General features: G+C 39.5%; 1 protein-coding gene across 1 annotated transcript; it reads right to left on the bottom strand.

Moving 5' to 3' along the window:
• Nucleotides 1-257: 257 nt before the first annotated feature.
• Nucleotides 258-10,288, bottom strand: LOC134202887 (regulator of telomere elongation helicase 1 homolog). The gene is made up of 5 exons (XM_062677871.1): nt 10,036-10,288; nt 9,472-9,902; nt 8,991-9,387; nt 601-715; nt 258-420 (listed from the first exon to the last, which is right to left on the bottom strand). The coding sequence occupies exons 3-5, from the start codon at nt 9,288-9,290 to the stop codon at nt 260-262; spliced, it is 576 nt and encodes a 191-aa protein (XP_062533855.1). The 5' UTR covers nt 9,291-9,387; nt 9,472-9,902; nt 10,036-10,288; the 3' UTR covers nt 258-259.
• Between the last annotated feature and the right edge of the window lie 2,414 nt (nt 10,289-12,702).

Genomic DNA, 12,702 nt, shown 5'->3' with positions numbered 1-12,702 from the left:
GTATGTTCAAATTAAAAGTACGCAAACTTTTGCAACAACCATGGTTTTGACAGCCGCATACCACCCTGAAATTAAAAGTTTGAACATTCAAAGCAAATTGTGGAAATGCCAAATCAAAATGGTTACTCTGTGAAAAAAGAAAGTAGAATATTTTCATTCAAAAAACATTTCATTTGCCCAAAAAATCTCCCACCCCCAAACCCTCCATTCAACTTTTCTTTCCAAATTAAACTTAATCATTTTTATTTATTCATGCTTTTTATTTCATCATTTCTTTCAACAATTTGTAACGCCGTGGAGGTGGCCACTTTGAAACAATCCTGCCATTTGTCGTGGTGCGCATCGTAGGGAACTGTAAATACTGCGCTATGGATTTCCGGGATTTCCTGTACGTTCGAAATGCCGAAACCCGCAAATTACCTGTAGGAAAAGTAACAGAAGAATTCGCATAAGTATCTTGATTGGTATCTAGAATGATTTGCCTCGATTATCAATAGAACAGCAGCGCCCAATTTCGGGCCTTAGCGGGATGCCGTTTGATTATGATTAGTAAGCACCTGCCACCGACATTTTTTAAGTTCTAGTTAAAAAAAGACTTACCTCTCGATACCGCAAGATCGGCGCTTCGGAAGTTTACTTCGGTGTTATATTTATTGGGAACGCACATAGTGCCTCTCACTGTCATCAACTCTCGACTCTCGTCTCTCTCCGCTCTCTACCTTAAAAAGTGTGCGAGGCGACAAAACAAAAACAATTCAGCTCTTGATCAATTTAGAGTAAAATCAGCAGTGATTCAAATCGTTCGGGGCTGTCAGTTTGAATATGAATCTGAAACATTAATTTTCCCAGCAGCTGTTCTAGATTCAGTTTTTATACCAGTCAACTGTCAAAAAAATAAAACTGGTATAACGCTCCGTTCTATTTTCTGCAGATTTGAACCACGATTGAATCACGAGATTCAAATATTTTTCAATTGTTTTGGTGTATGGATGCGTCATTTTATCTACGGATCAATCCACTTTGCAATTCCGGCGGCTTTCTTGGCAGTAACATAATGATTTCAATTAATTGAAAATTTGAAAAACATGAATAGAACACTGCTGGGGAAACCAGCGAGTTTGTTCTATTTTGCTCCAGATTCAAACTAGAATAGTGGTCGAAAATTTAGAATGAAACTGAATCACTCCTGATTTCACCCTAAGAATTATTGTTTCGGTCGTTGTAAATGTAAATTTTATATTTTTTGTTCGGTAGTGCTATATATATACCTATACCTATAGGTAGCTGAATTTTGCAGTGTTTAGTGTTTTTAATTATTTACGTTAATGGTCAAAAAATAGTCTATATCATTATGGGAAAATATCCATGCAGGTATAAATATATTATGTATGTACGATCTTTTCACAATATGGAATATGTATCTATTTTTAAATGTGGGTCATATAAAGATGAAATCGGTAATCATAAATATGTTTGTAAACATATATTTTTTTTTTTATTCTTTATTAAGGTGTTTTTTTAATCTACAGACTAAGTTCAACACCGTATTTTTTTATTTTATTATATTCAATATTTTTACCACTTGTTGTTACGTAGTGCCCCAGATCTGAGTAGATTTTTTTCCTTTCTCTGTTTCGCCCAAGGTTTATTGACGATTGATTTGACAGTTTTACAATTTTTATGCTGAATGCATGTACTTTTAATTTTACATTGAAAAAATGAGGAAATAACTTTCAAACAGAAAGAAAAACTTTGACTGGAACCAATTTCGTTTTCATTTTCAAGAAAATGAAGCACCTTTCATGTGGAAAGTGTATAATTCTCTATAAAACCATTTTTGTTTTTTGTGTGTAGTTAATTAATCTCATTATTTTTATGGTCAAAACTGATTTTCTTATCAACAATGTAGAATTATTTCATAATGGTGTTCTATTTTCAATTAAAATAAGCAAACAATTCAAATATAATAAAATGTAATGGTAACATTTGAATTTATTGTGCTTTTAAAGTAAGTATAATAGAGGTGTTTTTCAACCATTCAAAATCTACAATAAATGCACAATAGCTTGTATTGTATACCATATAATCTATAGTATTTCAATGGAATGAACCATACAAAGTACTGTAATTTTTTATCCGGGTCGTTCAGTAGCCGCTAGGTTGCGGAGGCCGACGAAGGTCCTTCGTAGCTTAGTTGTTTAAAGCACCAGTCTAGCGTACTGTAGGGTCATGGGTTCGAGTCCCATCGAAGGGAAAGTGGTTACCTCCAATACATTTTCCAAATCAATATCTTCCACATAACGTACATATCCACATATGAGTTTTCATAACATTGTGAATTAACGTCCAAGTCGGGTGATTTAGTCCTCGGAAATAGGCAATTAACTTTAATTGAACTACGATATCTTGTCAGATAACTATAGGTATGGTAGTGATTTGTTTTCATTTCATTATAACGAAACCAGGAACTAATAACCGGGACATCGGAGTCCCGAAGAACCGATTTAAAATTCATGCAACCCAGATGAGCTGACGAGACCAGCACCGCCAGAGGCGCTAGTGTATTTTACTCACATCATGGGTAAATTTATTTGAAAGTGTTTTGGAAAGTGTAGACTTTTTTTTGACAGATTCCTAACCTCAATCGCAGTACGTTTTATTTACGTTTTATCTGAAACGCACAACACAATATTTTGAGTTTAGTGGTTCCGCCCGGAAGCAACCTACTGTGCGCCGTATAATCTGTTAATTTGTTTTTAACTGTCGCCGTAACAATATTCCGGATTATGGTTTTGGTCGCCTTAGTAATTTGTGGATAGGAAGTTGCTATAGTTGGGCATTAAGTAAATCGAAAACGTCACACAAAAAATTGAAAATAGAATGGCTCTGGAAAAACGAAGTCGTGATGATCGCCAGCACCACCTGATGAAAAGATCACCGATTCACCCTGGACAACTGCTGATGCACCACACCAGTATCGAAGGCCTTGCGGATAGCTTCAAAGCGCTGGAAGCGCTCAGTTCGATTAACGTCGGGCTACTCATAAAGTGTCACAGAGGAGCTTCTCCAAGCTACCGGCCCTCTGCAATCTGGAACTGTAACAACCGCATTCAGAATGCTCTGAGCTACCTCACCGGTAGCAGCAGGCTGACACACCTGAACTCGCCCAGCAAACGGATAAAGGACAAAGCTGTAACAGTTAATGCGGCCGGAAAACCTCTTTGTTTTGTAGATCAAGACAAAATCTTCGAGCTAATTTTCTCGCTGAAGTGTTTGGATGGATTCGACCAAAGACTCCCACGAACGAACTGGTGAGGATAAAGACGATGAGGAAGGTGGAACCGCAGTGATGGGAAGTTACTGCAGGCGAGCTACAAAAGAAGGTTAGTCATAATTCTGTAGTTTAGTCATCCTCAATTAATGTTTTTTCTCATAAAGAATATTCTGAGCTACTTCTGAAATTGTCAAGATTGTGTTTATGATTTTGAAAATCTCTGGTGCTTTCCAGCCCATCGATTACGTATTCCGGCAACACGAATAATCTCCGGAACGTCAAGTCAACAAATGGACATAATCTGAATGGAAACGGAACTGCTCCGAGAACCAATGGCATAATCAGTAGCAGCAACAAAAGCAGCCACAGCAACCACTACTTCCACATCGTTAGCGCCATCTCCAAACTAGTAACTAGTGACAAAAGATATTTTAGTTACAAGATTAAAATTGTCGATTTTAAAGTTTACAAATAAGGTTTTGACACAAAACTGATTAAAATACAGGTCAAAATTTTATCTCAATCAAAAGATCTATTATAATTGAATATTGTGCACACATGTTTGTACTGATACAAATCTGAATTAATCATAAAACTTTTTTTTTACAAAACCACTCTCTACGGACGGGGCAATATGGGCATACCTGCATAGAGCAAGATATTAGGCCTTAATATGTGAACAAGTTCAAATTTCAGTAGCCGAATACAAGAACAAGAACACATCAAGCATGTTAGATCCATTATGGATATATTACAACACCGCATTATTGCGCTCGGAACAGAAAAATGACCATAGATCAATTCTAGATTGCTTTGAGAATAGGTCGTAATAGGCTCTCTTTGTTCACGCTCTTTTTCGCTTGTACATAAGCTAGTTTTGCATATTTTGCCACATTTTCACTTCAGAACGCTAGACAAAGCTATAATCTTTAGATATCTGCCAAGAAATCTGAAGTAAACTTTATTATAGATCTGTAATAATCGAAAGAGAATGGAGGCAAAGAGAGACTCTCTTTTGCACATACGACCTATTCTCAAAGCACTCTAGAATTGAAATGTGTCTGTGCAAGCGGTGAAAAGTAGCAAATCGGTTCGGCCCGCTGTTGTGCCGGTTAATAATCTCATTTTGTATGGAATACTCTAAGCTGTTGTTGGAATATCATATTCATCTATATTACGACACTTTTCTTTCCCAAAAAAAAAAACATTTTGGATGGGTGGCCCATACTGCCCCAGATGGTGGCCCATATTGCCCCGTATAGTCGGGAACACACATTAAAATCAATACATTTTTAAAAGTGCATTCCAACAATTTCCAAACACATTTTTCATCATTCATCGACGTAATATGAAAGGTAACACTCCCTAGTATAAGTCAACTACATTTGAATGATAATTTTTAGAGCTTTTCTGCGCTTTTCGGAACGATTTCCTTAGGCGGCCCATATTGCCCCGATCACCCCTATCTTTCCTAGTGGCGGATACAAATCAGGTGGTGCTGGCAATCAACACGACTATCCCATTGTTGAACGGAGCTGGCCAAGGTGTTAACAAGAACAGCATTCCACCGGAAGGTTTCTCGTCCGGTCTGTGGTAGTAATCTGCTGTCTTCACCGGCAGACCGTATCAAAACATTTGCAATCCGGCTATTATTATAATAGTTTTCGGAAATAATTCCAAAGTTTATTTTCCTGCGAATTATGAAACTCGAGAATTAATCAAGCAAATGGAACCAAATCTGGGATATGGATGTTTTGGAAGGGAAGATATGTTTATGTGGTGGTTCGAAACCCTCCCCCTTTTGGAAAGGCGGGGGTCCCTTACAAATTTATGCATAACTTGAGATCTAATCAGAGTATACATAAATTGTAGGCGAAACGAAGTTCGTGGGGTCTGCTAGTATGAAAAATAAATCCTAACTGCACCAGAAATGCTATCACCACACCGACCACAGCCTTCACTTTCCACCCCGAAGCGATGTTCTTCCTAACATCTTGATGGCTTCCAGAAACCAGAAGCATCCACCAATAGATTTAAGAACAATAATGAATTATTGGCATGTCCAGCAAAAGCAAAGAGCAAAAGCAACAAAGCTGCGGGAACTGTATCATAACAAACGACACGGGTTGTACATAAATGTATTTCGACCATCGTCTGCATATCATCCTTCTTGAACAACTTTTCGAAATTTGGAATAAAAAGTCAATAAGAAAAAATATCTTCATGGCCTTCTACAAAAATCTTTCAATTTAGGTACATACACTGCTTCATATTTTTTCAATTTTTAGCTTTAGATCTCGATCCTTACCTTCATTCGGTCTAATTCTGTAACTTACTTTAATACGCCTTAATCCGAGCCAAGCACGAAACACTGAAGACGTATCAGTTAAGTTACAAGAAATAATCGCATCACTTACCAAAGTGAATCCAGATAATATATCCCTTCATACTAACGCAATATCCTATCCTAAGACGATCGTGGAGATGCAGAGGTATACTCGGTTTCTAGTAACAACGAGAGTTGAACTAATAATCCTTCCTTTCCTTCGACTGTAAGGACGTGGCCGGTGCCGTAATTGACTGCACATTGATATTGGGAATGATAGCTAAACCCAAGCTCCATTCAATTGGTTTCCTGTACAATTTCGCAAGTTCTAGTCAATCACGGAGTAGCAACTACGAATTATACGGTTATCCTGCTCATGCTCCCTCATGTATCCGACACCTATTGATTGGCGGCGATTTGAGCGTTTTCAGAACTATATGATACATGGCATAAAACTTAATTTATTCATTACCTGTTAATCATTACCTGAGCAATCTGAGTGTGACTGGTGACGTCACCTTCAGCAAGCATCTCTTTCAGTAAGAGTACTTCACCATTGCCCGGAGCTAGCGACAAAACTCTGTGACAAGAGTTTTGACAAAAATACGCGTTGTTCATGGGCACCAGCCACAGGAATAGCACTAAGAAGGCATGGAGTACGTTGACATGTCTTTGAAATCGATTGTACTGACTTGGGTGTTTAAAAGAGTGATTCAAATTCTGACTTTTTCGCTCCTCAATGCTTAAACGATGACATTTACTGTTTTATTAATCCTCCTAAATTTTTAGCTAATTTGGATGTAACGGTTTTCCACAAAAGTGACTGTTTTCATAGTAATTTTCATACAAACTTAAAACTGCGCGTGCTCAGTCTAGTTACATCCAAATCAGCTAAAAATTTAGGAGGATTAATAAAACAGCAAATGTCATCGTTTAAGCATAGAGGAGCGAAAAAGTCAAAATTTAAATCACTCTAGTGTTCAACACAAGGGCCCTCCTTAGCCGTGAGCCGCGACTACAAAGCAAGACCATGCTGAGGGTGGCTGGGTTCGATTCCCGGTGCCGGTCTAGGCAATTTTCGGATTGGAAATTGTCTCGACTTCCCAGGGCATAAAAGTATAATCGTGCTAGCCTCATGATATACGAATGCAAAAATGGTAACCTGGCTTAGAAACCTCGCAGTTAATAACTATGGAAGTGCTTAATGAACACTAAGCTGCGAAGCGGCTCTGTCCCAGTGTGGGGACGTAATGCCAAGAAGAAGAAGAAGAAGAAGAAGAAGTGTTCAGCCGACTGATGGAGTTTTTGAGTCCATTCGAGTCATGATTTTGTCCATGCTTTTGTGAGTCGTGCCAAACTTGATTCGATTTTCGATTGATTGCCGAATTACTCGACCGATGGCTTCAAGAGAATGCCACCATTCATCGCGGGATATGATTTTGTTTTCCTTGGCTCGGAATTATTGGAGATATTTCCTTTTCAATATTACTCGGGCATCCTTTAAGGGTGGAAATGGCAAACAGGTTAAGTATAATCATTGTCCGTTAATGATACTTTTTTCTTGTCAAAAGGCCATAAAAACCGCGGCTTTTCCGTTCGGATAGTTTATTCTCTGGTAGTAGTCAGTCATCGTATTCAGGAATTGTGCTTTCCCCCGAGTTTCGAGACAAAGATGGGTTTCGTCCGACTGATTTGAGTCCAAATTCCTGTCTCTTGACACATGCTCAGTGATAGATACGAAACTCTCCTTATCCGATTCCTTGGGATTCTCAAACCTTAGCACTATAGGAATGTCCAAATCAACAATCAACGGTTTCAAAGGAGGGACGGGGAAGTATCGCTGATACTCCTACCGTTTCTTCCACGTAGCTGCCTCATAACCTTCGCATTGGCTTTGACCGATGGAACCAACAGTTTGGAAGCTGTCCATCCATCCGTATACTTTACATTGCGCTTCCGCCAGAGTCTGAAATCTTGGGGCAGCAGGGACAGCATGATGTCCAAGGGCTTGACGACCCCTCCCCAGCTGTCTGCGAGTCAGGGAGAACTGCCTAGGGCGTGGTGGGATTTAGCAGTGGGCTCTGCTAAAATCCCTCCCAAAAAACCACAAGTGCCCGTAAGCGGACTCTATCAAAGCGACTGTGTGCCGCTTCAAAAGCACAAGCCCAGGGAGGGAGTGCCAACTGGCATGTGGAGTGTCCCTACTTCGGTAGGGTAGTGCGTGAGCTGCTTCGGCAGGGAGTGAGTGATCTGTTTGTGCTGAGGCAGGAGTGTCATAGCGAGTCGCCGCCGCTATGGCAGCCTCGAAGCGCAGCAGAAGTCTGAGTATGGACTGCACATGCTAAGGTAAGAGTGTCGTAGCGTTGCTACCGCTATCGACACCTCGAGGCATGGCAGTGGAGTGTTAGAATAAGTTGTGGAGTGTACCTACTTCGGTAGGGTAGCGCGTGAGCTGCTTCGGCAGGGAGTGAGTGATCTGGTTGTGCTGAGGCAGGAGTGTCATAGCGTGTCTCCGCCGCTATTGTCACCTCAAAGCGCAGCAGAAGTCTGAGTATGGACTGCACATGCTGAGGCAGGAGTCGAGGTATCCCATCGACACCTCGAGGCATTGCAGTGGAGTGTTAGAGTGAGCACCTGAAAAGGGTCACATGGAGCGAATGGTCTTTGGAGAAGCTGCTTCGGCGGCAGGGTAGCAGTGGGTTGTACCCACACACCTACAGTTGTGCACATGTGGTGCATGGGGAGTGTCCCTGCTTCGGCAGGGTAGCGTATGGTCTGCTTCGGCAGTGGTGTGATTGATCTGCTCGTGCTGAGGCAGAGTGTCGTAGCGCAATATCTGTAGGCCCAGGCAGTTACCGCTATTGACACCTCGAGGCATGGCAGCGGAGCGTCCGGGAGAGCATCCAAGTAAGACTCAAATGGAGTGAATGGGGTGCGAGTCAGTCTCGCGTGGGACGAGTGCCTGTGTGAGCGATAATGAGTGAGTACGCTTAGTACTGCCGTCCCCCCAGAAGTAGTACTGCGAGGTAGTTCCTGGGGGAAACGATGGTGGAGCCCAAGGGAGTTTAGTCGGTATTACCGGTATGGTCGAGTCCGACACTCCAGTACACTTCCGTGTGGTAGTTTGGCAACTACAATGCACGTGTACTGGGTTAGTGTGTAAATGCATTCTCCCTTGTAAAAAAAAAAAAAAAAAAAAAAAAAAAGAGTCTGAAATCTACCGCCACGCACACAAAATTGTTCATCTCCGTTATGGTAACAATGTACTGGATAATATTCTTTAGCAGGTGAGCAACGACATGGTAGGTAATCACCTCCTTTGATCTTAAAAGGAAAACAATGGCTTAGATAAATAAATAACCGAAAATTAAATTTAGTTTGAATACTCACGAATATTTCGAAAATACATGTTCCCGTTCTTTCCAATTGCATCTCTTTCAGTAGCTCCAAATCATCGATAATGAAATTTTTCTTCGTTTCGTTATAGCCACCAAGTGGTCCATCACCTTCATAATCGACGTATTTAATATTATCAATGCACGCTTTGTCCGTCGATCGAATTTGCATCGACGCCGATTCTTCGCACGTTTTCTCCACATTGTGAGCCTCGTGCGGAATGATAATCGTCTTCGGCAGCTCCAAATTGTTCGCCTTGCGCATCATCGGGTCCAGCAAATAATTATACTGCATGAAGATGATATCCGCGCTCTCGATTATCTCCTTGGATAGGAAGAAGGGACACGCACGCTCCTTTCATGACTGTAGCTCGTGACATCTCCTGCATTACCTGTACAAATTTAAATTTATCAAATAAATATTTCAAAATTGTCCTAGTATTCTTGAATTTTGTTTTACAAAAAAAAACATTTACCTGTGTCAGTTGTGAATACGCTCGCGATGCGTACACCCCATTTCACCCCCTCAGAGCCACTTCCTTCATCAAGCTTGTCCAGTAGCTGTCGGTAATGTTTGTGCGCATATTAGCCTGTACTTGGGCCCTCTTGGGCCTTCTTTTGCAAAACCCAAGCCACTGAGTACAGAAGACTGAGCGTTTTCTCCGTGTCGGTCGATGATTCTAGTATGCCGTTGTTTCCGTTTTGCAGGCATTCGATCACCCGGGCCATGTATTGCCGCTGAACCTGATACGGTACGAACGGAAAGTTGATCGTTATACCGTTGATTTGATATTCCGGCATCAGTGTTGAAACAAACTTCCGAATACAATCACTTCGCGGAACCGGCACCGCTACACGCATACCTTTGTTGCGCGTGGAACCCGACTTCCACAACCGATGAAAAGGTCTAAAGAAAGGAAAATTTGATAAATTTAGATCGAATATAAACGAGTGCAAAAGGCCAAAATCACGCAGCGCCTGTGTTTGCACATGGAGCGTCTGGAAAGAAATCACTAGCAGCGAAGCGGATATATACCTACCTAGAGTACACTGTTTGATGCTGCATCTATTTTTTCCGCTGAGAATCTGAATAGTCACAACCATTCGTTGATTCATTCGTGTTGCTTCCTCACCAGACTAAAAAATCTTGCCATACCGTTTCGTCGTTAGGTAGCGACGGTGTTCGCTGGCGATTTCCCGATAACGGAACCGGCTTTCTTACGGCTGCTTGTGGCACCGGAACAAACATACACCCCCGAGAAAATAACCGTTTTCCTCAAATTCTCTGTCCGTCTGATCGAGAATTCAATAAAAAAAAAATCGAATCAAAATAAACTAAACTTTTGTTTTTGTTTTAAGTTTTTGCACACGGCAAGAAAATTATGCGGAAAAACTGACAGCCATATAGTGTCTTTTCAACTGTATACCTAGAACTCTACACACCGATGGAGACTTCAAGCGCAACACGAAAAAAATCCTAGTGTCGTGTCCCGGTTATTAGTTCCTGACGAAACTCTTTTTTAATATAATTTTATATATGCTTTATTCAATAAAGTTTTATAATGTTTAAACTGTTGACACTTTTTTGTCGTCTTTTTTGCGAGATGTGCCGTCTTTTTCGGCATGGATAACCGTGTCGTTCCCCTTGGTTTAGTGTTCCTTCTACCAAAATTGCGTTCCCGTTCATTGCGCGGTAGATACTTTTGGGCTTCCAGGTCCGTGGTAATAGCAACTTTTGTGCCGCGATTTTAAAGATCAAGCGACAGCCGGCAAAGAACAGCAATACTAACTGTGTACTAACTGTAACGAAACTAACTGTACCGACAAGTACGAACTTCTTCCATCCCTATTACTGCTTGGGCATGGATTATCGCTGGGAACAAGATAATTTCTAAAATATAATTATGACGAATGAAAACATTAGCAGCCGGTATGTAAGAGGACTTTCTATTTTGTTCTACTGGACCCGGATAAAAATTTACAGTAACTTGTATGACATAACCCATTGAAATACAATAGATTGTGTGGCAAACAATACAAACTATTGTATGCTTATTGTAAAATGTTCACGGTTGTAAAAGATTTTTATTGTACGTACATTAAAATAACAATATATTTAAATGTTTCCGATATATTCTATTATATTTTTATTGTTCGCTTATGTTTAGTATTGCTCATCCAAAAACTAAACAAATTTTAAAAGTATTCGGTTTGGATGATCTGGAAATCCGTCTAATGTTATTGAATTAATATAATTTTGGAATATTTCATGGATTTATTATATTGATGAAATAACAATTGAAAACGATAAAATTACAATAGCTTTGTTTGTTAAATAAATAAAAATGTTATACCGATTCTCAAGTATATATTTTCATATTGCAGGTCTTGTTGCAGGTCTAGAAATGTTTTGCAATAAAAATTTGATTTCAAAAAAATGAAAGGGAACAAAAACTTTTGCTTATCATTTTACTCGGAGAATGGCTGGATTCATTTGAGCGTGTACAGTTTGTTTATAATTAGTGAAGAGATGAAAATAATGAAACTGTATGGTGCAGAAAGTGTCTTTTTCATTGCAGTTTCTGCTGCTGGGAAAGCGGTAGATCACTATGGCTTCTGTACCGTGGTGAGTATCTAAAGTGTTGAAGCGCGTTAGAGCATCATTACTGGGCGTGAGTATTTTGATCACCCTCACTGTACTGTCATTTTAGTTTAGTCACTCTTTTTCGCATTTTCGGTATTTTTGGTTATCATTTTGGTGACTGCATTCCGTATCGGAGACGTTCGTCGTTTGATAGTTCATCAAATAGTAGCGCTGTTATTTGGTCAATTTGATCACCTGTCAGCTGCGCTACTGTCTTAGCAGCGCGTTTAGTAGCGACCGGTAAAGTGTCAAGTAATGATACTGCGCTGACAAACGGTTTATACTCACCACCGGTAATCGTAATCTTATACTACAAAAGTTCAATGTACATAATGAACGCAGTGGTCCATCCCGAAAAAAAAAAATGAAAATTTTATCATCATAATACCTGATGACGTGCCTGGTAACATGTATCCTTGTTCTTTTACAGAAATGAAGCTTATGATAAATAAAATACTGCTGCTTGCTGGTCACTGATTGAAGATCGTTCAGTGGCTACCATTGCATTGGCCAATCTCACCAACGGGATATAATAAGAACTGATGCAGGTAATTTTTTCTTTTCTTCTCGACGTATTTTTTCTAATAAAACTGACATTCTTTTATAATTTACATTTTTCACAGGTTTATATCTATATGTACACACAAAACACAAACATGGTTTTACAGAATGTTCTGCACTTTCCATTTGAAAAGAGCTCTGTTTTCTTAAAAATGAAAATTTATTTGGTCGAAATCAAAGTGATTTTTTTCGTTTGAAAGTTTTTTTTTCATGTCCCCATTGTAAAACTAAAAGTTCTTCCATTCAACCTTAAAATAGTAGAACTGTCAAATAACTCAACGATAAACTAAGCAAAAAGAAAACAAAACGAAAGACAAATGAAGATAAAATTGTTTCCGTTACGCATCGGCACTATAGCATATTAGATGGTAAAAAAATAAATTTCTTATTTAAAACATCACTTAAATTCTTGGCCTTTTCTGTATAATTAGTTTGTTTACACATGAATATTAAAATTAACGCACGTACAACTTTTACAAATAATATTTATACAGTAAATATA

Source organism: Armigeres subalbatus, unplaced genomic scaffold (assembly GCF_024139115.2).
Source record: "Armigeres subalbatus isolate Guangzhou_Male unplaced genomic scaffold, GZ_Asu_2 Contig1498, whole genome shotgun sequence".
In the NCBI taxonomy this organism is placed as follows: Eukaryota; Metazoa; Arthropoda; class Insecta; order Diptera; family Culicidae; genus Armigeres; species Armigeres subalbatus.
This window is presented reverse-complemented; position numbering and strand designations above follow the sequence as displayed.

What these genes read in the sequence shown, in the direction of transcription:
- LOC134202887 (XM_062677871.1), bottom strand. Translation starts at nt 9,290, where the DNA reads ATGCAGTATAATTATTTGCTGGACCCGATGATGCGCAAGGCGAACAAT. An exon ending in CATGTATTTTCGAAATATTC is followed by an intron (nt 716 to 8,990) that starts GTGAGTATTCAA and finishes TTTTTAAGGTAG; the next exon opens with AGAGCGGAGAGAGACGAGAG. An exon ending in CGATCTTGCGGTATCGAGAG is followed by an intron (nt 421 to 600) that starts GTAAGTCTTTTT and finishes CTTTTCCTACAG; the next exon opens with GTAATTTGCGGGTTTCGGCA.